At 35.8% G+C, this 22461-nt stretch overlaps 1 protein-coding gene across 5 annotated transcripts in view; it reads right to left on the bottom strand.

The window, feature by feature from the left end:
* The window catches only part of LOC149794847 (uncharacterized), a 48651-nt gene extending 36378 nt beyond the window's left edge, over positions 1 to 12273 (bottom strand). For all 5 annotated transcript variants that reach the window (XR_016422202.1, XR_016422203.1, XM_089964502.1 and 2 more), the window contains exon 1: positions 12210 to 12273. Coding sequence is in view for 3 of the 5 variants with exons in the window: in XM_089964502.1 (XP_089820628.1) it covers positions 12210 to 12216 (7 nt within the window). In the remaining 2 variants the exon portion in view is untranslated. The remainder of the gene's footprint in view (positions 1 to 12209) is intronic.
* Between the last annotated feature and the right edge of the window lie 10188 nt (positions 12274 to 22461).

Raw genomic sequence — 22461 nt, 5'->3', positions numbered from 1 at the left:
ATTTCTACCTTTTAGAAGATTACACAGATAATTAAATATCGAATAAATTTAGCAGAAAATTTCTTTCAATAGAATTTAATCAAAAATTAATTTTAATACAATTTAGAGAAAATTTCAAACTTATTACTTTTACTAAAATAATTTGTCCTAATAGAGCTTTGCAAGACGGTTTTCAAGGAAATATGTTAAGATAATTGTATGGCGGAATAATGGTCAAGAACTATAATAATAATAATAATAATAATAATAATAATAATAATAATAATATAATCATAAAAAATGTAATTGCTTCAGTACATATTAGCGCAAAATTTGCGTGGGGAGCAAAATGACGTTTGGCGGTAACTTTGATACGACTGCAAAAGGAAAGTTCAATTTTTTATTATTTAGGCCAAAGACCCCATGGGTTTTAAATTGTAGTATCCAGCATCGTTTCTTACGTATGAGTTATGTGTCTGTCCACTCCAGGTAAGATTCAGTTGATTTCGAGGGACTCGGCTGAATTTCCATTCGTATTATAGTGGTTTGCGACTTTCGTGTTGATTTTGTTGCGAATGTGGCATTTGTGATTATTTATTAGCTTTCTGAAATTTATGGTTTCGCAAACATACTAAATAGCACAGATCTGGCATAACAGAGAACAGGTTTTATTTATTGGCTTGAATTCTAACTTCTGATTGATCTTATAGTTAACTACTGTTAGAAAGATTTGGTCTCCGGCTTATGTTTGCAAATATTAGAAAACGCTTATCTTTGTACCGGTCTTTGGTCTTGTTCGAGGCTACCCTGGCACGTACAAGGTACCAGATGGTCCATGAAACTGTAGTTCTACGGTACGCAGCCATAGAAACGTCTTCAAATATACCATTGAGACTTTCGAACAATTCAGTATGGTGCCACTTAACACACTGGAAGAACAGTTATAACACTGTCTATTATTCTGAGCACTGACATAGGACGGAACAAAACAAATCAATGCGAAAAACAATATAAAAAATTATCTTTAGCGTTTGAAAGGAAAATTTACGTTTTTTTTTTTCACTGTGTCATCCTACTAGAAACAAAAGCACAGAAACACCCTTAAAACCTTTAGTATTTTGAGAATTTATGTTTTAATGTCACATGAAACATTGGCAGAACAATCAGTAAAGCAAAGTCTAATATACAGAGGTCCAAGAAGCTTGATGGGAGTTCCATCCTACTAGAAAACAAAAACAAAAATGATCTGTAGTATTCTGAAAATGTATGCTTTTATTTCACGTGTCACTTGGAAGAAGAATCGTAAAATCACTGATGCTACAATGATACTCAGAGCACTAACAAACTTCGAACATTTAAGCATAGTGTTGTCTCCTCTTGGAACATTTAGGAGTCTTCGTATCTCAACTTGGAAAGTTCTGATGTATTGGTGTCACCTCTTGGAACATTTTGATGTCATGATACTTAGCTGTCTTGGTGTGTCCTCGTGGAATATTAAGGTGTGTTGGTGTCTCTTGTTGCAACATTTAGATGCATTGGTGAATCCTCTTGGAATATTTAGGTGTATTCGTATCTCAACTTGGAACGTTTTCATGTATTGGTGTCACCTCTTGGAATATTTAGGTGTGTGAGTGTCTCCGCTTGGAACATTTTGATGTCATGATACTTAGCTGTCTTGGTGTTTCCTCATGGAATATTAATGTGTGCTAGAGTCTCTTGTTGCAACATTTAGATGCATTGGTGAATCCTGTTAGAATATTTAGATGTATATGTTTGTCCTATTGGAACATTTAAATATGCTGGTGTGGCATCTTAATTCTGAGAATACATGTTCCATTTCAATACCAGAAATATGTTGTTACAAAGAGTAAAATAGATTTTGATGAAACAGGCAATATATAAATTCACATATCTCTCGAAAAAAACGGGTTTGTAAGTTTTGATATTACGATTATAGCAGGATGTTCCATGGCCTCCGGTCTCGTTAGTCTTCTGTGAAAATATAAATTTTCATTTGCTCGTACATCAGCCTCTCTCTCTCTGTCTGTCTGTCTGTCTGTCTCTCTCTCTCTCTCTTTTAGACGATTTGACTAAACTTTACCATCATTCATAGGTCCAGAGACATCGTCGTATGACAAGCGAAAATCCCCAACGATCATATTTGCATTGATTTAAATACGCTACAGTATGTGTGCCTCGTAAAACACCAACATATTTAACATAGCCTAGTGCCGACTGGCTATTGGAACTACGTATCATTGATATTGAGAACACTGTAGATAGTTCAGATTTAATATTTTCGTCTAGGGCAATATATTTTCCTCTCTCAGTCCAGATTTTCGCTTATTTTGTCCTCTACACACGAGAGGGGAGTGGGGAATGGAAAAAAAGAAAGGATTCCGATGAAATTGTGTACCATCTTAATTTCATTTTGGAAACAGGGACTATTAATACTTTTTATAGTTACTTTCATATGTCATGAATGCTCCTCTTTTGACAATCGTATAGTCATTATTCCCACTATGTAAACAAAGTCATATGGACAATGTTTTTTTGCATACCAGGGCCCAGCAACGTGAAATGAATCGCCCACTGAACTTAGACACAAAGACACAGTGATCCCATTCAAGAGTGCTCTTAAAATTCACTTATTTCGACTGCAAGAAAAAACTTAAAGCCGTGATAATGTTTCCCACATTAAATATTTTCAGCATGTTTTTTTAATGTTTTCTAATTTCATGGTGTTTGCTTTTTGTAATCATATCATTATATGTTTTTTTATGTTATAGGTGTTGTCTAATGTTGTAAAGCGCTTAGAGCTTCTAAAGATTAGGCGCTATACAAAGTCCTCATTATTAATATTATTATATTGTTATTATTATTATTATTATTATTATTATTATTAATGAATGAGTAGAAATCCATCATTTTTCTATAGGCCTGCAGTTGAAAGAATCTGTATATATTTGTATTATGGGCGGATCGCAATTTAATATACCAGTGGTGCTGGTATGTCAATTTGCTTCACACCAACTTTAAATGCCATGCAATTTTTAATGTATGTGGTATATATATATATATATATATATATATATATATATATATATATATATATATATATATATATAGAGAGAGAGAGAGAGAGAGAGAGAGAGAGAGAGAGAGAGAGAGACAGAGACAGAGAGACAGAGACAGAGAGAGACACAGAGAGAGAGACAGACAGAGACAGACAGACAGAGAGACAGAGACAGACAGACGGAGACAGAGAGACAGAGACAGAGAGAGAGAAAATTTAGAAATGTTAATTAAAGCAGAATAATAACTTAGATGAACTATCAATATATTAAAGTATTTTAATTACCTCTTGATGGTTCGACATTTCGCTTAGTTTATATTCCAAGCTAATTTACATACGTCAATGCGTGAATGCCTGACAGTTCAGGTTCAGTGTACAAGAAGCCAACCGTGTTTGTAGTGCACTACTTTTTCTATAAAAACCATATTTATTGATTAAATCGTGAGTTTTTTTATATTGATTTAATAAATGTAAATAAAAGTAGAAACACAAAATGAAAACAAATAACTTATCAATTTGCATATGTAATTTTGAACAGCAACAAAATTCGTAAAGCTACATGTTGTAGCTGACATACTCGCAAGGACGTGAGGAGTTCATTCATTCGGCCAGTACACAGTTGCCTGGAGCATATCGTAAATGCATTTAAGTATGTGAGAAAATTTGCCAGTAGCTTCTCGTGGGTCGGTGGTTCTTTCTAGGGTTTTCCCGAGTTCTTCCTCCACCATTAATACTGGCCGCCATGCATAGCCTATCGTGTGCTGAAAAATGGCGTTAAATCCTACAACAACAACAACACAATTCAAAGTGCAAATATGTATATTTGTATGTGATATAAATAAAATATATGTATAGTGTGTACGCTGTCTGAACGATGAACCACTCGTTGTATACATTTTTCATATATGTGTGTGTGGGTGTGTCTGTGTGTGTATGTCTGTGTGTGTGTGTGTGTGTATGTGTGTGTGTGTGTAAGTCATGGAGATCTTGTTTGTTATCTGCAAGAATAACAGTGTCCTCAAAATAACGGATAACTATAACCTTTTCATGCACCCGACTTCCTGATATTCAAACTTCACACTACTACAACCCTTTTCAAGCCTAAGTTCATCTAAAGCATTCTATATAACGAAACGAAGATGGATGAAAGATTTCCTTATTCTAGACTAGCTTGCAAATAAATCCAAACATTCTTAAACATTTCAACCAGTACGTACAGAGAAAAACATTGTCAAGAATAGCCTGAAAGCAACACTTTAAAGTATAATAATATATAAATACCTATGCCAAACAAGAACGCGCTTATCAGTGCATCTGTCACCATTTTTTGAACGTGAGATTATATGAAAGACATTTACTTACAATGACGTCAATGTAATCAAACAGGTCATTTACTTACAATGACGTCAATGTAATCAAACAGGTTAGAAATTCGCTTTAAAAGAGAGCTAAATAATTCTCCAAATCATTGGCCGATGGATCGAGGGAAGATTTTTGTCAACTTTATTTTCTGCAGTAATCATATAATCCAAAATTCTGGGATAATGACACTGTCAAAACCTAGAGTTAAAAAGTAAATATATAAATGACGAAAATCTGTAGGTTCTATGAACTCAGTAATGGTGTATATTCCTGACGGAGACACACGTATCACTTTCACTTGAGAACTCAGGAAAAAAATCCACAAATGCTTTAAATGGCCTGAATGTTTAGAAAGAGAAAGGCCTTACGCCTTTATTGGCCGACTGTATTGCTGAAGGCATCTCATTTGTATCTTTCCAATTTTACTACCCATGTTAAACTTATTTTCCAGTGTTTCTAATGATGCGAGGTCATTCTTGAAGTATTCAAGGTCTGACGTACTTATAAACAAAAACTTACAAAATTAAAATGACCGAAGTGGAAGTGGAATGTTCTTACTTCATACGCAATAGACATTCCTATTATCATATCTTCAAACTGCCCATTCATTTCAGTTAGAAATCGAAACAACTTGAGAACATGCAAACCGGATCGATATCTTTGTCTAGACTCCATGTGAATAAGAGGTACTGAAGCATCACAGTCTGCAAGAGGTCAAAGTTTTTGATGCGCTAAAGAGGCTGGCTGCAAAAAGCATCTGGGTAAGGGTGTTTAATTTTCACAACAGACCTATGAAATACACTATGCATTTTCCCAATTGCCCCATGCAATAAAATTGTTTGGGTTTTTCATGGTAAAACAGCTATTATTTCGAAAAGCTTTTACCATAGGTTGTAATTCCAGTTGCCCGATATTTGAAACCTTGAGCAGTTCTGTTCAATGGACAGCGAACAAAAAGTTATCAATAATAAATATGACACATATTTTGGACGATTTATTTTTATGCTAGATGCAACTCGTGTCCAACGCCAGAAAAGCTAATTTGCTTAATTAAAGTATGTACTGACATCGTCATTCATAGGATGGCCTATAAATCATGAAAAACCATGATTTACCTCAGATTCGTCATTGACTGAGACTTTGCCAATCACAGACATCGTTTCGCAAAACGTTTATGGTAATTAAAAACAATTACATAGGGCTACAATAAATACACCGTGTCCAAATGAGTGATGGATATGGCGAAGTAACAGATCTTCACGGTATTATTCTTTGTAAAGGAAATCGAGGCACATAATGTTTTCAAAGAAAATATCAAATCGACTTGACGGTAAAATTTTGACCATTGTGTCAATTGAAAGAGATACATCACTAACAGCAACTTATATGTAAATGATTAGTCTATCGTCAATGTACACGACACCAATAAATTAACTGATGTAGCAAATGCAATATTTGTATTGAAAAGAGTTAATTGCCAGATGTCGAATATAGTTAGTAAGAAGATTTTGAAGGACATCGTGTTGATTTATTTCTTCCAATATATATATATATATATATATATATATATATATATATATATATATATATATATATATATATATATATATATATATATATATTACGTGTTCGCCCTTTGACCAGAATGATATATTAAATATTCAAGATAATAATGAAAAAGTTAAAAATGTAATTAAAAAAGACAATTGGGATGAACGTATTTAAAAGAAAGTATGAAAATTAAAGTACAAAAATGTATTTTTTTTAAATGGGATGCTGCAGCGAGTTCAGTACATGAGAGCTCTTGTTTGTCATCCGAGACACACAGACATGGATGTTTGTGTATATGTGTTTAAGTAGCTACCCTTTTCATTCAGTTTTGTGTGAGCATCTTTGTACACGCTCCCATCTTTATATGTGATGATTTGCATTTGTGTTTGTTGGAATAGCATGTGTATATTACTTCCCTTTTCATTGCCTTGTAAGGTGTAGGTGCTTATCAGTAGGTGACTGGGTATAGTTTAGAAAGAGTAGTTTATATATATATATATATATATATATATATATATATATATATATATATATATATATATATATATATATATATATATATAAAATAAAGCAAAATTTGAAAACTTTGCAGAATTATATTGCTGGGATATTAAAGCTTAGCTTTCGGTGATATGACTCTTTTTTGCCCTGGATGAATGCAGATGAGTTCTTTCCAATATGTTTTATGCATAAAACAATTCTTGTTGCTATGACATGTTTATGACCCCGTGTTCTGTTGGTTGTAACTCGGTATTTAATGCTTAGTGATGGACTGACAATTTACGGACAATCGAATTGTATTAATCTTAGCAATTGCCTAAATATACGCACTTAAAGGCCGAGTCTTACTGTAAACGAGAATAAATTGTACCCGAAAATGTATATTTTCAAACACCTGACAGAAATAAAAACATTTTTTAAAGAGTTGAACAAAACCTTAACAACGTTAAAAAGCTGCCGACCCTGCTTGGGTGACCGTTCACCACGCCAAATGCCAGCTCTGCTAATCCAACTTTGGACCGCATAGTTGCACACGCAACAAAAACGCCATCTCCCGCTTCGTGACGTAACGAAAACAGATAAACCTGACAGCGTAAATGTCATTTTATTTGAGATGTTTAATCCTTGTAAAAAAAAATCTTATTTATTGATTATTGCTTCAAATCAATGTTTAAAGAAGAATCGATGACATTCTACCATCGTTCTGAAAGTTGATGTAAATAGATATTAAAATACCCCGGATGAGCGATGTTGGAAGCTAATGTTCCAAAACTAGGGATATTTTATGAGTTTCCTAGACGTGAATTATATTTATTTTTCAGAAAGAATCATGGCCCACAGTTTATATTATCTCTTTATATTATCTCTTTATATTATCTCTTTATATTATCTCTTTATATTATCTCTATTTGATAAGGTCAATATATTTCTCCAAGATAAGGTGAGTGGGTGGAGATTAATGATTTAAAAGTTACAAGAGTCTCATCTTCCCCCCCCCCCCCATCAAAACCCTTTCTGTCATTACTCTTGATTGATGTAATAAATGTAATAATTACTGATGTTGTAATAATAACAAATATTTCAATACAGATTTCACCGACAATGTAATACTGACCGATAATCTAAAACATTCTGACAAATAATGTAATAATTTCTTAATGGCTAACGTAGTAAAGTCTAAACTGATAAAGGACTAACGTCCATCCACTTATGCAGTGCGACATCATCTGAATTTTGTTAGAGCTGGTCGTGGCTATTGGTTTGAATATCCTGTATTAGCACCGGGTAATAAAATGATTTGGCAACATTTTCATCTACTGTTTTTTAATTAACCTTTTTCTGCACATATTGGGACTAAAATGTAGCGCACGAGGACGTAATGCGGTCATTGGCACATATTGGGACTATAATGCAAGGGACGAGGGCGTAATGCGGTCATTGGCACATATTGGGACTAAAATGTAGCGCACGAGGACGTAATGCGGTCATTGGCACATATTGGGACTATAATGCAAGGGACGAGGGCGTAATGCGATCATTGGCACATATTGGGACTATAATGCAGGGGACGAGGGCGTAATGCGGCCATTGGCACACCATTGGGACTATAATGCATGGCACGAGGGCGTGATGCGGTCATTGGCATGCGAGCACTATGATCAGATATTCGTAAAAAAATGTTGGCTTGTTCTCAAAAATAAAGTTGTTACTGGAGAGACTGAACATTCAGATGGTGAGCTAAATCCTTACAGCATTATTGACTCAATCAAGAAGTGACTCCAAACATTATAGCTTTATTGACTCAATCAAGAAGTGACTGAAGACATTACAGTCTTAGCGACTCAATTAAGAGCCAACACATTACAGCCATATTGACTCAATCAGTAATCCCAGCGTATACCCAGCTTAGAACGTCGCAAGCCTGCTTAAAATTTTTTGATATACACGACGGTATTTTTAGCTATTACATTATCGGTTAAAATATTATTGCATTAATGGGAGGGTATTTTTGGTTAAAGTTTTATTTCGTTATCGGTTAAGGATGTTATTACAAAATCTTTTAAACGTTTAGCATATCATCAGTTATTATGACATCCTCGGAAACATATTTTCATTATTTAGTAATACGCAATCGGTTAGGTATTACACTATTGGTTGTAGGAAGCACTCCTACCCCACCTCCCTTCACTACTTTGGGTTTTCAGTCGATTATTAGTGGTACTTAAGTCTACCGTGGCATGCTAAAATATAAAAATACAGATACTGTCAGGCAGGTATTCCCAATGGAGAGATCAAACATAAATCAATTCGTACATCAATTAACAATGTTTCCCAGATGGTAGAAATGCTTCAAGTATTAATGTCGTCCCTATAATTCATTAGTATAAAAACGGAATAATCTGCATATCCAATGCTGGGGCATCTTCTATTTTTGACCAGTTTTGTTTTGGGAAAAATGAAATCGTTAAGGACTAAAGCGAAAATAACCATGTGGGGTCTAGTTCTAACTTAATGCTGTAGAAATAATACATTAATTACCAGTAATGTAGGTCAGAGATATAATGGAGACAATTAAGGTAGAATTATTTACTTTAAAAAATGTATATTTCGAATATTGGAGCTTACTCAGTATAGTTTCATTTATAATACTTACTACTCCTTATCGTAATAGAGAGAAACGACAATCGTATGATAAAGGAAAAAGAGAACGTAACTTCCATAGATTTTCTTTACAGTTTCGTTTAATATTTTCATGGAAAGGTGATGATTGATTTTTATTACGTGAAAGTTTTTAATACCTTTTTGGACTTTAATATTTGCATTTATGACTTTTAATATTAAGTGAAAGTAGGTGACTGTTCAGTATTGAAACCTGTTTTGGCTTTCTCTTCAATTCATACATATGTTTCTTATATTTTGCCAAATGTTTCCAGTTCTTGTCATAAAATTCATAAACAAAAAAGACGTGGACAGTTGCTATACGTGCTGAGCCTTCGTGAAAAGGGCTTTCTGGTGGTTTGCATTGTCGTCTGAATATCTCTATTTACGATAACGTTATGATGATTATCATTATTATTATTATTATTATTATTATTATTATTATTATTATCTTCAAAACACAGTTTGTACAACAGATGAAATAAACTTCCTTAACTTGGTCTTTCAATGTAAGATAGGTTCTGGTGACGACTGAGCGACTTGAAATGAACCTGTTCGTTGTTCTACTAACAACTGGAAATTATCCTGTTCTGCTTGCTTCTAACGAGTTTAAATCATCATAATTGCAATGGCAGTAGCTGGTACAGGAAAGTAACATTTCCATTGGTCAGAATGTTACCATGTGATCAAAATGAATTGCGTTCATCTCTGTATGAACTGTAAGGAGAACTACTTTTCCACTTCTATAAATAGTCACGAATACAGCATAAGATAAACACTGCCAGTGAAGGCAAACACGAAGTAAGCATGAAAGGAAAACAACATTCTTACATTTTTTTGTAAAAATAATTGAATAAATTTGGATTCCATTTGTTACGATCAAGCAGGACAATCCCAAATGCTATATATATAGCTACGTAACAGAAAAACCCCAAACATGTATTACTACGCTCAATTAAGATTTCTATTTTTTAATTATGCAAACAAAATAACATAACGAATAATTGAAATTTCAATTATAAGAGTTTAACGTTGTTTCTTCTGAGTTTATCGTGGTATAAACTGTCAGTTGCCGACTCACACAGCTTACATAACGCCCTTTGTTTTGCTAATAACGCGTTTAAATCATCCTGTTTGTTTTGCTAATAACGAGTTGACATGTTACTATTCATTTTTTATACTAACGAGTTGAAATGATTCTGTTCGTTTCCTACTAGCGGTTTCAGTGGTTAGCGTGTCGGACTCTTGACAAGGAGGTGGCAGGTTCGAATAGAATCTTTGAAAGAGCCCGACTCGATTATCATGAGTTGTTCTGAGCACTATACTACCATTGCCTCGATACCAGATACCCTTTATGTTTTGTTGTGCCTTAAAACGCCAAATAAGTAATTCCTAAATAACGAATCGGACAATACTGATAAGCTTCTATACTAGTTTTCGCTGGCAATTTACTCACAGACCATTTTCGTTAAAAATACGTTTTTGTTCTTCAAACAAAGAATCTTGTTTGCATTTGTAAAGCCTATCTGAATAGCATAAATGTCATATAGTCTCTTTCATATTTGCAAAGCTGATGTGCATAACATAAATGTTATGTAGGGAATACAAATACTAAAAGCACTGGATTATTCATTCTGTAATATATGTAACTGCGGGAACTTGCGGAAATATTCAGGTGTTCTTATTTTACTTGCTGCATACTTGTCCTCTCACACAACGATGTATTTTGTATTATCGGGTAAGAAGACTAAAATTTTACACGTTTTCACAAAGAATCATTCATACGTCAAATGCTATTTTCAGGTCAAATTGAAAAAAAAAGGTTCAATGATTTCAATTAAGTATGGATACTTATCTGGGCTAATTTCAATTAAGTATATTATCTTGGCTGATTTGGATGGATACGTGTCTGGACCGATTTCAATAAAGTATTGATACGTATCTTGGCTGATTTCAATTAAGTATGGATACGTACATAGGATAAAATTTCTTCAAAAACAGTTCTAGAAGTGTTTGTAGCATATAAGAGTAATTTATTTTAATACATATTGTATTTTCTTTCATTTCTTAAATCATTTTCTTTATCTAATATATATATATATATATATATATATATATATATATATATATATATATATATATATATAATACTATTTCAGTATAAACAAATAGTGTGTGTGTCAACTGGATTTTTAACGTAGCTTTAACAATTTTTCAGTCATATCGCTACGATGTTTGCATTGTTGCAGTTTATTGTGATGCCAATTCTGGGGCATCATGTCGCAGACATGTAGCATGGCGTCCCACCGAGTCACATTATCCTGCGACACTAGGCTGACCAGTTCTAACACTAACCTCTTCATGTTGACCGCCAAGCGAGGCAGCTGTTTGTACCATTGTTATAAATTTTTGGTATGACTCGGCCGGGGATCGAACCCACGACCTCCCGCATCCGAGGCGGAAGGTCTCTCTCTCTCTCTCTCTCTCTCGTATAAACAAATAGTAAAGAAAAGGTTAAATGACAACAGTAAAAAAAAGACTCGGAAAAAATTAACAATGATACTTGTTCTAGCACACTCACAATCTTTGATAAAGTCATGTAATTGTTATTAATTTTATTAAAATGTCTTGATTTTATGGGAGCCACTGTAGCCCAGTGGCAGACTAGTAATGCAGTGGTCCTCATGTGAAGCACCCATCTTCCAACTACTTTGGCATGTATTAGATTATTCAATGCTAAAAGTGACGTTAAAAGAAAAACATAATATAAATCACAAAAGGTTTTTAAGTCTTTACTCTTTAGCCTGTATATCAATTAAGAAATCTCATCACTCACACACACACACACACACACACACACACACACACACACGCATGCACGCATATATATATATATATATATATATATATATATATATATATATATATATATATATATATATATATATATATATATATATATATATATATATATATATATATATATATATGGATGGATAGATAGATAGATAGCAAGATAGATAGATAGATATATGATGTTCGGAATTTAGTGATCTTAAATATGATAAAGGAAGACATTTACCTTCCATTGGTATCGGCACCTTAAATGGCTAGAAACAATCAAACGACCCCTGCTTCCATCGATGTATGCTTTTAAATGCAAAAGTGTTAGAAGCATCGCTCTACACGAGTTTTACGTTGCTACGAGACTCCTTGATGGGTGGAGTTAGATTTAAGATAAATGACAATTCCTCGTCAATAAATGATATCCAGCCGAGTTTGTTATTGAACCAGTTGTTGGTACCTTTGTCTATACAAAACCATTAGGAAGAATATTTAACCGAATGCAGTGGACCCAGACGATTCCTGCTAATTTGAATGAGAAATATTATACACGTGTTATTAGTGTGCTTCAAAGTCGCTATAAGTTCTTTTTAATGCAAACCGCGAAACGAGCCATTTTGAAAGATTTTGTATATTTCACAAATCTTGAACTTGTAGTTAGAAATATGGAAATTTTTTTTTTATAATGAACAGAAAAATAGTATGTTATATTTTTGAAAACGTTTTCTCTTGTACTCTAGTTACACAAAACAACGCGTTAAGGCAATGAGACCCGAACCGCATGGACCTGGGATCGAATTTCACAATGGAACGAATAAAAATATTTTCTGATTTGTATGAAAATATTCTTTGTCCATATAATTTCATCTCATATTTTCACACAGTTTCCTGTTGGATCCAGCTATAGTACCTTCCGTTTTGACTGGTTTATATATGCAACAATCTATATAACTTCGATATACCTTGATTTCTGTCCGTCTGGTGTATATATGTAACTTTCTATACAACTTCAGTATACTTTGATTTCTGTTCGTCTGGTGTGTGTATGTAACATTTTATATAACTTCAGTACACCTTGATTTCTGACGGTCTGGTGTATGTATGTAACATTCTATATAACTTCAGTACACTTTGATTTCTGTCCGTCTGTTGAAGGTATGTAACATTCTATATAACTTCGATGTACCTTGATTTCTGTCTGAGGAATCTCAAATGACTGTGTATTTGAAGAAGAATTAATTACTGGGTCACCATGCAAAAGTGTTTGCTACTATATAGGGCGGGGACAGTTTTATGTACTAATTTAATGCCGCAATCAGCGACAGGTATAAAAAAAATCATAAAAAATTAAATACACAAGTGAAGTCAAAAAGGTCCATATTTTTAGATACCTATTTTAAAACAAAGCATAAGAATATTATTTACTTGACCAGAGAAGTCAATGGCAGTTCATAGCAGAAGAAGTTTATGCACCCCAACCCCTATTTTATACATGCATTTTTCACATCCAAATGCCATTTTTGACAGCATCTGGTGCTCACAGTGCAAACGCAAGCCCTTTCAGTGGATGAAAATTTTGAAAAACATTGTCTACTAAATAGTTTGATGCAATTCAGAATAGTTGTCATCCAAGCCGATTTTGAGATACTCTAGTTGCCTTGAACCCACGTGTCTGCTGCTATAGGAGGCTAGTTCTTCTTCCTAACCGACTATTGATATTTCACTATCAACATACTGCAGAGCAACTATGGAATGAGTACATGCCTGATATCATTTTCAAGAACAACACAAGCCCCAAACACCTAGTTCACAAATATATCCATAGCTATAAATAGTAAACAATAATAGCTGAAAAAGTCACACCATAGCCTTAAGTTAAGAAATTTGCCAGGGGCCAATTTACGAAACTGGACCCTGCCACCTATATCCACTACTTGGGGGTGGGGGTGTAGACGCGCGCTTAATCCAGAGGGTTTGTGGGTGCAGGCTACACAATGCGTGCTTCAAACCGTCAAAAAATGTGTTCTAATACGTAACAATTCTTGTTGCCTGACTGACATGTGAAAATGATCAATCAAATTTATTACTAAATTTACTAATAAAATATTTTAATTATGGCCAAGTAAATATTCCCAAACACAATTATGACCAACTAAAGTATGGTGTTCTGAGATAATCATCTGACATATTAGAAAAAGAAACTGTCAATAAAAATTTCGGATATTATTGAAATTATTGAAATTATTATATCAGATGAGGAGTGTATATGAATGATGCTAATAACATCACTCTTTTTTACCAACATCTCGTCGGGAAGAAGAAGAACAAGAAAGAGGAAGAACAAGAACAAGAAGAAGTAAACAGCATGCTTTAAATGAAGGTTGATGACTCCATTTGTACCAACATCTTGCCGGGTTGTCTTAAGAAATTATTACATAGTCTTGGACCCGAATAAATCTGGCTGGAAAGTTCCACCAATGTAAACGCGTGGAACATTGTTCAGTCAGAGCGTGGGTCTATCTCCCAGAAAGAAGAGAACGGACGCGTGATGTCACTTTCAATATATACACACTCACCAGCGTTCCCAAGATGCACCATTTCTGATGAGTTCAAGTAAAATAGCTATGGATGAAATGAAGTCAATGCATGGGGTTGCATCTGCAGTGGAAGCTTTGTATACCTGGAATGATAGTACGACGACTTCATATATTGTTGTCGTAATTATTCTACCCGAAGAAAATATATTAAATTTGGTTTTGTTCGATTTCTTTTTTCTCTTCTTCGCAAAAATATTCGCCGTCAATACCACTTTCATCTATATCATCATTACTACTTTGATATACGTCTTCATCATTACCAGTCTATAATGAGTTCAGAGGAAAACAGAAAGAGGAGTTGGAGTGGTTTTTCTACAACGTCGGAAAGAATACGAAGAAGGAATTGTTGAACAACAACAGTAAGGGGAATACAGAACTTAACAAGTAGAGAAGAGGAAGACTCTCAGCAGCGAGGAGAAGGAAGTGATGAAAACAAAACAATGAGTCTATTACGAGACATTGTGGCGGAGTTAAAACATCGGAGAGGAATGTTTGAAACTTTCCTAGCTAAACAGAAGAGAAAGTAACCTTCACGATCAGTAACTTCTAAACCTTTTATAACTGCATCGACGTTCACCATCAGGTAAGACACCAGTATTACCAGCAGTCACTACTGCTACTAATAATTATGCTACTACTGCAGAACCAGCAGCAACAACAACAATAACAATAATAATAACAAGAAGAGGTTGAAGATATATATATAATCTATGCTGAGATTTGGACCTAGACAAGGAAATCCCAGCCAAGGGGTTACATTATCTGTCTCTCCACGCGGCTTGCCTCGAGGGGAGACATATAATGTGACCCCGCGACTGGGATTTCCTTGTCTCGATCCAAAACCCAACGTAGATTATTTTTCTCACCCAGTATGTTCATTTAAAGTTAAAAAAACTCTTCACTAGCGTAAACTAGTTCGAGTCCAAATGTTTACATGCGGCTCATTAATACAAATGTGTTAATGAGGGCTGTGGTTTGACCGTTGCATCCGAAGTACACAGTTTATACGCGTAAGCAAAGAAAAATAACAACATAAAATGTCTCATAGTAATGAGGTTTTATCGCATTTAATATATGATTGTTTTATGAAATTAACAATAAATAACTAATATTTCTTGTAAGAAAATGTTTCATTTTCATCAGTTCCAATTTCGAAAAGTTATATTGTAAATAATGAAACGATAATGGGTACACATATCTACTGTAGTTATACTTTATACAAGCTGTAACGACGAGTAACATGTTTCATTAGATTATTTATGGGTAATTAGAGATCTGTGTCACTATCGTATATAACTCGCCTTTTCTTTGGAGGATGTGAAACTGTTTGTGACATACTTGTCTCGTAATTAATATTGCTTGTAAAATCACCACCCATATGAAAGACCCACCATATACGGACCCTAACGGAAAACCATGTGCTGAGCTATCTCGGAGATCATTGAAAATTTATTTTTCTGTCTTGGAAATATGGCAAGTGCTACGATGAAATTTGCGTATTGATTAATGTGTGGACGGATAAATTATTTCTTCTGGCTGGTAAGTGCATTATTTGTCATTAATGATTATAGATATATTTTGGATTCAGCTGGGACTAAATGGAGATGATTAACAAAATTAAAAGAAAGCATGCATGACATAACACATTTGTATGGCTGTTACTAAGTTTTCTGTAGTTGTTGAGAGAGTTGGGATTTTTATAGCCTGTAGTATCTATGGTCAGAGTGTCCCTTGATTAATAGAATCTTTGTTGGGATTTTGGACCAAGACAAGGAAATTCCAGGGAAAGGGTTATATTTTTTTGTCTCTCCACGAGGCTATGAAGCCTATGCGCTTTGATTAGTATTGTCTGTCATGGTTCATTCAACACAGCATTGAGAAGTTTATCCTATCTGCAGCACAGTCAATTTTTAGTTCAGTTCATTAAATGTAGCTAGCAGTATATAATTTGTTTCACTTGAAGTATTTAAACAAGTTAGGTTGCTTTAGCTACATTTAATAACGCTGACCTAAAAGTGTACTTAGTTACGCCTGCATATAGGATAAAACTGACCATGCTGTGCGAAGCTAACTAGCACAATACCAAATAGTTCGACATCGTGTGCGTGTGTGTGTCTCTCGAGAAATGTTTTGCATAGTGTGTTCTCAAAGATGGATTGACCTTAGGTTACAATGTTTTTTTGTTTGTTATATATTCGTTGTTGTTATTGTTGTTTGTTTTTTTAAACCAACTACGTCAGGCCAGAGGAGTCTGACGTTTTATCAATTAAATACAACGAAATCTCTAACAACATGAAATTAAATAGTACCGATAAGGTGATTACATGTACTTTATTGATAAAACGTCTGACTCCTGTGGTCAGGCATAGCAGAAAACAACAAGGTTTTCTTTTTCAAAAAGTAGTTCTGAGCGCGTGAACACCTTAAATAAGACGACTGGTCTGAGATGACTGGATTGAGATAAGAAAATTAAGGCTAGCAAAACAGCTAGATTTCTCTGTCGAATGGGAAAGAAAGTTGCAATTGATATTGCAAAAAAAAGTTTTATTTTATTATAAATAAAAGCGGCCCTTTACAGGGCCATCCACACAGCTTGGAAGAAAGATAATATTTAATGATTGCCAAATAATAATTTTAAAAAAATTCCCATATTGCTCCATTAAAATCTTTGTGTACGTGTGCATGTGTGTGTGTGTGTGTGTTATTTAATCAGTTACTAAAAAGAACGAAATCAAGACAAAGATACATTTATTTTTCTTGAGATATTCTCTTGAATAAAATTGCAAGGAATTTAAAACACATCACAACGTCCACTCTCTTTTTCAATTTATTTCCGGTTGTGTTTTTCTCTTCTGTCTTTCTTCCAGCTGTCTTACTTTTATAATTCATTTACTATAATGGGTTATTCTCCTATATCTTCTGCTACTTCTACCCCTCCTACTCCTTCTTCTTCTTCCTCCCCCTCCTCTTCTTCACCCTCTTCTTCTTCTTCTTCTTCATTAACCCTAATTCAGGTTTTCATTTATCTTGGACACTTTGAAGAGGGACAACCCGTGTCCATTACCTTTACAATGTTATCAGGTATATCAGTAGTTATAGGGATGCCTTAAAGTTCTATGGAAATACCAGTCAAAAAGGTCATGGAACTGTTTAGGGTCTATGGAAAATTTGACATGGAGCAAAACCTTGGGGTTGTATAGGATCAATGGAAGTCCCCGTCAGAAAGGTGTCCCGGCACTATGGGTTCTTTGGGAATTTCACATGGGTGGGCATATATAGGGACAATGGGAATTTAACATGGGAATGGCACATGGGGAATTGAACATGTTTATAGGGTCAAAACTATTTATAGGGTGAAATCCATTTATAGGGAGGAAGGTTAAAAGGGACAAACATAGATATAAAGAAACAAACAAATACACATTCAAGCAAAGAAGATGGAAACACAGAAACGATGACAGAAATGTCGTAAAGAAAGACTCACATATAGAATAGATACTCGAAAACGAAAAGTCTATTGTATGGTTACAAACATTTATTCAAGTATATACATGGGTTCTCTGGCCAGTACTTTGGTCTAGGCACTATCCATTTAAAACATAAATATTTGGACATGAAACAAACATATTTACGAGTTATTTAGTTCTTGGTTCTAGTAAACTACTTTTTAAAAGTAAAATTCACTGCTTTCTAAAAATCACTTCATATAAAACGTATTTACATTAAATGTTCATTTATAAGAAAAAGCTAAAACCGAACATGTAACAACAATCAAATAGGACAAAGTTCATATTTCTCTCTGTATCCGTCAGACACGTTATTTAAAATCTGGTCAGCTATCATTTGTGTCCCAGCGTAGATGTTTTCCATCACGTACTCCCTTTCATTTGTAAATCTGCTGTTAGTAGTGAAAGGGGTCACCCTACGGACAATGGGAATTAGCATTACAGGGACCCCTGGGTCACTCTACGGACAATGGAAATTTAACATGGCGAAAAATCGTGGGTCACTCTACGGACAAGGGGAATTTAACATGAGATTTTTTCTTTAAATTTTAAAAAAAAATTTTTAAAAAAAGGGGTAGGCAATGGAAAGGCTATCTCTTTTCGAGAAATATGGCTGGCCCTGAAAAGGGCCTTTGGTTTATGTTAATATGCCCTTAGCATAAAGGGCATTTGCGACATCTTCTTTTCCTCAAACTTCGTCTTACAGCAGGGCCATACATCAGAGTCCTCTTGAGGCAACCTTGTCTCTCTATATAGACTCTTCTTATCCACAGGCTGCTGTTGGTCCTGTGGACAACGGTCCACTTGGATCGGACATACATGAGCATGTCCGTCCTGAACATCATTGTTGACACAAGGGTTGAAGATTCAACGTCGGTCCACATGTTGAGGCTCCGAGAATAGGTGAATTAATGCAGTGAACTGCGCTTATTTATAGGGACAGAAAGGATTGAAACGGATTGAGTTCATTCACCAATCCGAACACGCGTTACAGAATTCAGTCAGCCCACATCCAATCCGAAGAGAGCAGTCTGTGACGTCACGTAGTCAATATAGATTCGCTAGCGCTTGTGTGCAGTCAATCTATGCGACAGTGATTCAACATGACGGAAACTCAGAAAACGATCCAGTGGGGTGCACCAGCAGGGGAGACCGCCCAAGGGAACCCGGACTTACTTTCAGAAGAGGTGAATTGGGATTTTGTGGATTTTCTCTCCTCGCAAGAATTTGTTCCGGAACCTTCGTTACCTTCTTCATTACCGCAAGTGGAGAATTTTAGACAGAGACAGAAAGAAGAATTGGAGAAATTTATACAACGACAAAAGGAAGCGGAACAGGCTTTTCTCCTACAGCAACAGCAACAAGAAGAAGAGGTAAGAAAAAAACAACAGCAAGAAGAAGTAGCAGCAAAGAAACAAGAGGGTGAAAATCAAACGGCTACGGTACTGTTGGACATTTTAGCGGAGTTAAGAAGTCTGAAACAAATGTATCAGACTTCTTTATCACGACCGAAGAGAATACGACCTTCCCGAGCCAAACATGTCAACCCTGTGACTAAGCCTACCGTACCACCCTTAGTGATTTCAACCCAATCATTATCATCATTACGCAGTCCAGAAGTAGGCCTTGGCCGTGGCAAAGGCTTAAGGCAGTTAAAATTGATTGCTTAAACTCACCCCTGCACCATAAAGAAAAAAGGCCCTTTTCAGGGCCACCCACATTTCTCGAAAAGAAATACAATTTCAATTTGCCAATAACTCAAAAAAAAAAATAACTCACCCATTTTACCCTTATAGTACGTGTCTGTGTATGAGTGCGTGAGTGTAGCTTCTTATTTTAAAATCAAAACTCAAAGACTCTTACCTTATATCATTCATTTATTCTTTTCTCCATTTTTTACAATCCAATTCACAATTCACATCACAACACTTTAATCAAAAGTTCATTTATTTCTTCTTTTCTCCTTGTTTAGTCTCTCGGTTTTTTTAATTTCTTCACCGTCACACTCTTTTCCTCTTCTTCTTACTCCTCGCTTTCTTCCCTTCTTCTTTTTTTCTCCTGTTTCTTTTTCTTCACCTGTCTTCTTTCTTCCTCAGAAGAATCCCTCTCTTCCTCTGAAGAATCCCTCTCTTCTTCTGAAGAATTCCTCTTTTCTTCTGACTCCTCTTGTTTCTTTTTTGGGCAATCTGGAGACCAATGTCCTTTTTCTTTACAATAATAACAGGTATCTTGACTTTTGTCTTTTTTATCCCCTGTTTTTTTTTCTTTTTTGACGGTCTGGACACTCTGAAGACCAATGCCCTTTCTTCTGACAGATATAGCAAGTATCTTGACTTTTATCTCTAAAGGAAGGAGAGTAGTCCGTAGGCTGGTCTGAAGAGAATTTTCTAATGACCCCTCGCAAAGCTCTGACGAAACGTTCCATCTGGTTAGTCTCTTCCATCGTTGTGCTCGGCTTGAGAGTGAAATGAATAGTGAAAGGACAAGACACACACCCTTTTATATACGCTGGTCTGTTATGACTATAAAGTAGTTTATGGTGTTTACACTTGAGTCATTTGACGTTTTTCACTCAAGATGAAACGATCCCATTCATTCGAAAAGAAAGAAGAAGAAAGTAAGAGGCAGAAACGTGATCTATCGCCTCGTACCAGGGCTGAAATCTTGGCACAAATTCATGCCAGTGATTTTGAAGAGGACATGAGTGAACCAGAATTTGAAACCTCTAAACCAAGTTCACCACCCTTAGTCAACCCTGAAAAGTACTATTCCATTCGAGAGACGGAAAAGCGCTCCTCTAGAAAATTTAGAACCACGGCTTACAAATACACGGTGAAGTTTAAAGATTTCAAGGCTGAAGTGCCGTTAGAGAAAGCAGAAGTGTTCATCACTGAGGTGTGGGATTCTTTGCTCACTGCACTCAAGCGACAATGTCAACCCAAAGAAGACGATCGCTTGAAACTTTCCATACAACACGACGGTTTGAAATCCCCTGTTTGGATCGAGTTTAGCACCCCTGCAGAATTAACTGCTTCCAAAGTCATGGACAAGATTCAACACGTACAACAATCTAATGATCAGTTTGACATCACCGATGGTAAAGCCACACTGGACATGACCCACGTCTCTCCTCCTCAAGGGACAGGACGCAAAAAGATGTTATTGGTGGACGACCTTCGCAACACCAAAACGAGTCTCGTCCGAATTAACAACCCTCATGACCAGATGTGTTTAGCCCGTGCCATCGTGGTGGGACGAACCTATGCCAACAAGAACGACACGGTAGAATGGAAAAGAACCTGGGACACTATTCAACGTTCCGACCGAGCCAAACAACGAAACGAAGCAGAACTCCTGTTACAACAAGCCGGACTGTCCAAAGACACACCCTGTGGCATTCCTGAGATGCAAAAATTGCAAGATGCCCTAGCTCCACGATACACCTTGAAAGTGCACCCTCAAGAAGTGCGCGGGCCTCTATTGTTTCGAGGCCAAGATTTTAAGGACGGAAAATACATTCACCTTTATCATCACGATGAACATTTCGATACCATTACCAGTATCACTGGATTCCTGGGATATGTTTATTATTGTGAGAAATGTGACTATGGTTATAATAATCGAGAGCAACACAAACATTGTGGATGGAAATGCTCAGGATGTTTGGCCTCTCCACCCTGTCTGAGCGAAGAACCAGTGCCTTGTTCCACTTGTCTGCGCACGTTTGTCAGCCCTACCTGTTACCAACAACATTTGAAGACGCAAGGTTCACAGAAGAAATGCGCTTGTCAACTCCTGAGATTGTGCCCTACGTGTGGACAAGGTATACGTACCAATAATACCAAGGCACACGTATGTTCAGGAAAGAAAAAATGTCACATTTGTCACCACATCGTGGACTTGGAACACGAATGTTACGTGCAGAAATACCAACCCCCACCAGAGAAAGAGGACGGTCACAAGAAGAAAAGCAATTTCATCTTTTTCGATTTCGAATGCATGCAAGAGACTGGCATTCACATTCCTAATTTCTGCGTGGCTCATCGAGCGTGCGAGAAGTGCATTCAAGAACCTATCTTCAGTCATTGCCCTCACTGCAGCAAGATTCCTGGAGGACGTGAAAAAATCTTTCGGGGACCGAACACGTTAGCCGATTTTGCCCAATGGGTCTTAGACCCCGTCGACAAGACGTGGAGCCAAGAGGACATCGAACGTTACGGAGATTGTCATCGTCATGCCACGGTGATGGCTCACAATTTCTCCGGATACGATGGACAGTTTCTTCTCAGATACTATACGGAACAAGGCACCGAGCGTCCTAAAGTGACTTTGAACGGAGCCAAAATCATTTTCATGCAAGTGGGACAAGTACAGTTTAAAGATTCGA

The sequence above is a fragment of the Sinohyriopsis cumingii genome, chromosome 7, assembly GCF_028554795.1.
Source record: "Sinohyriopsis cumingii isolate HCF-2022 chromosome 7, ASM2855479v2, whole genome shotgun sequence".
NCBI classification, from domain to species: domain Eukaryota; kingdom Metazoa; phylum Mollusca; class Bivalvia; order Unionida; family Unionidae; genus Sinohyriopsis; species Sinohyriopsis cumingii.
This window is presented reverse-complemented; position numbering and strand designations above follow the sequence as displayed.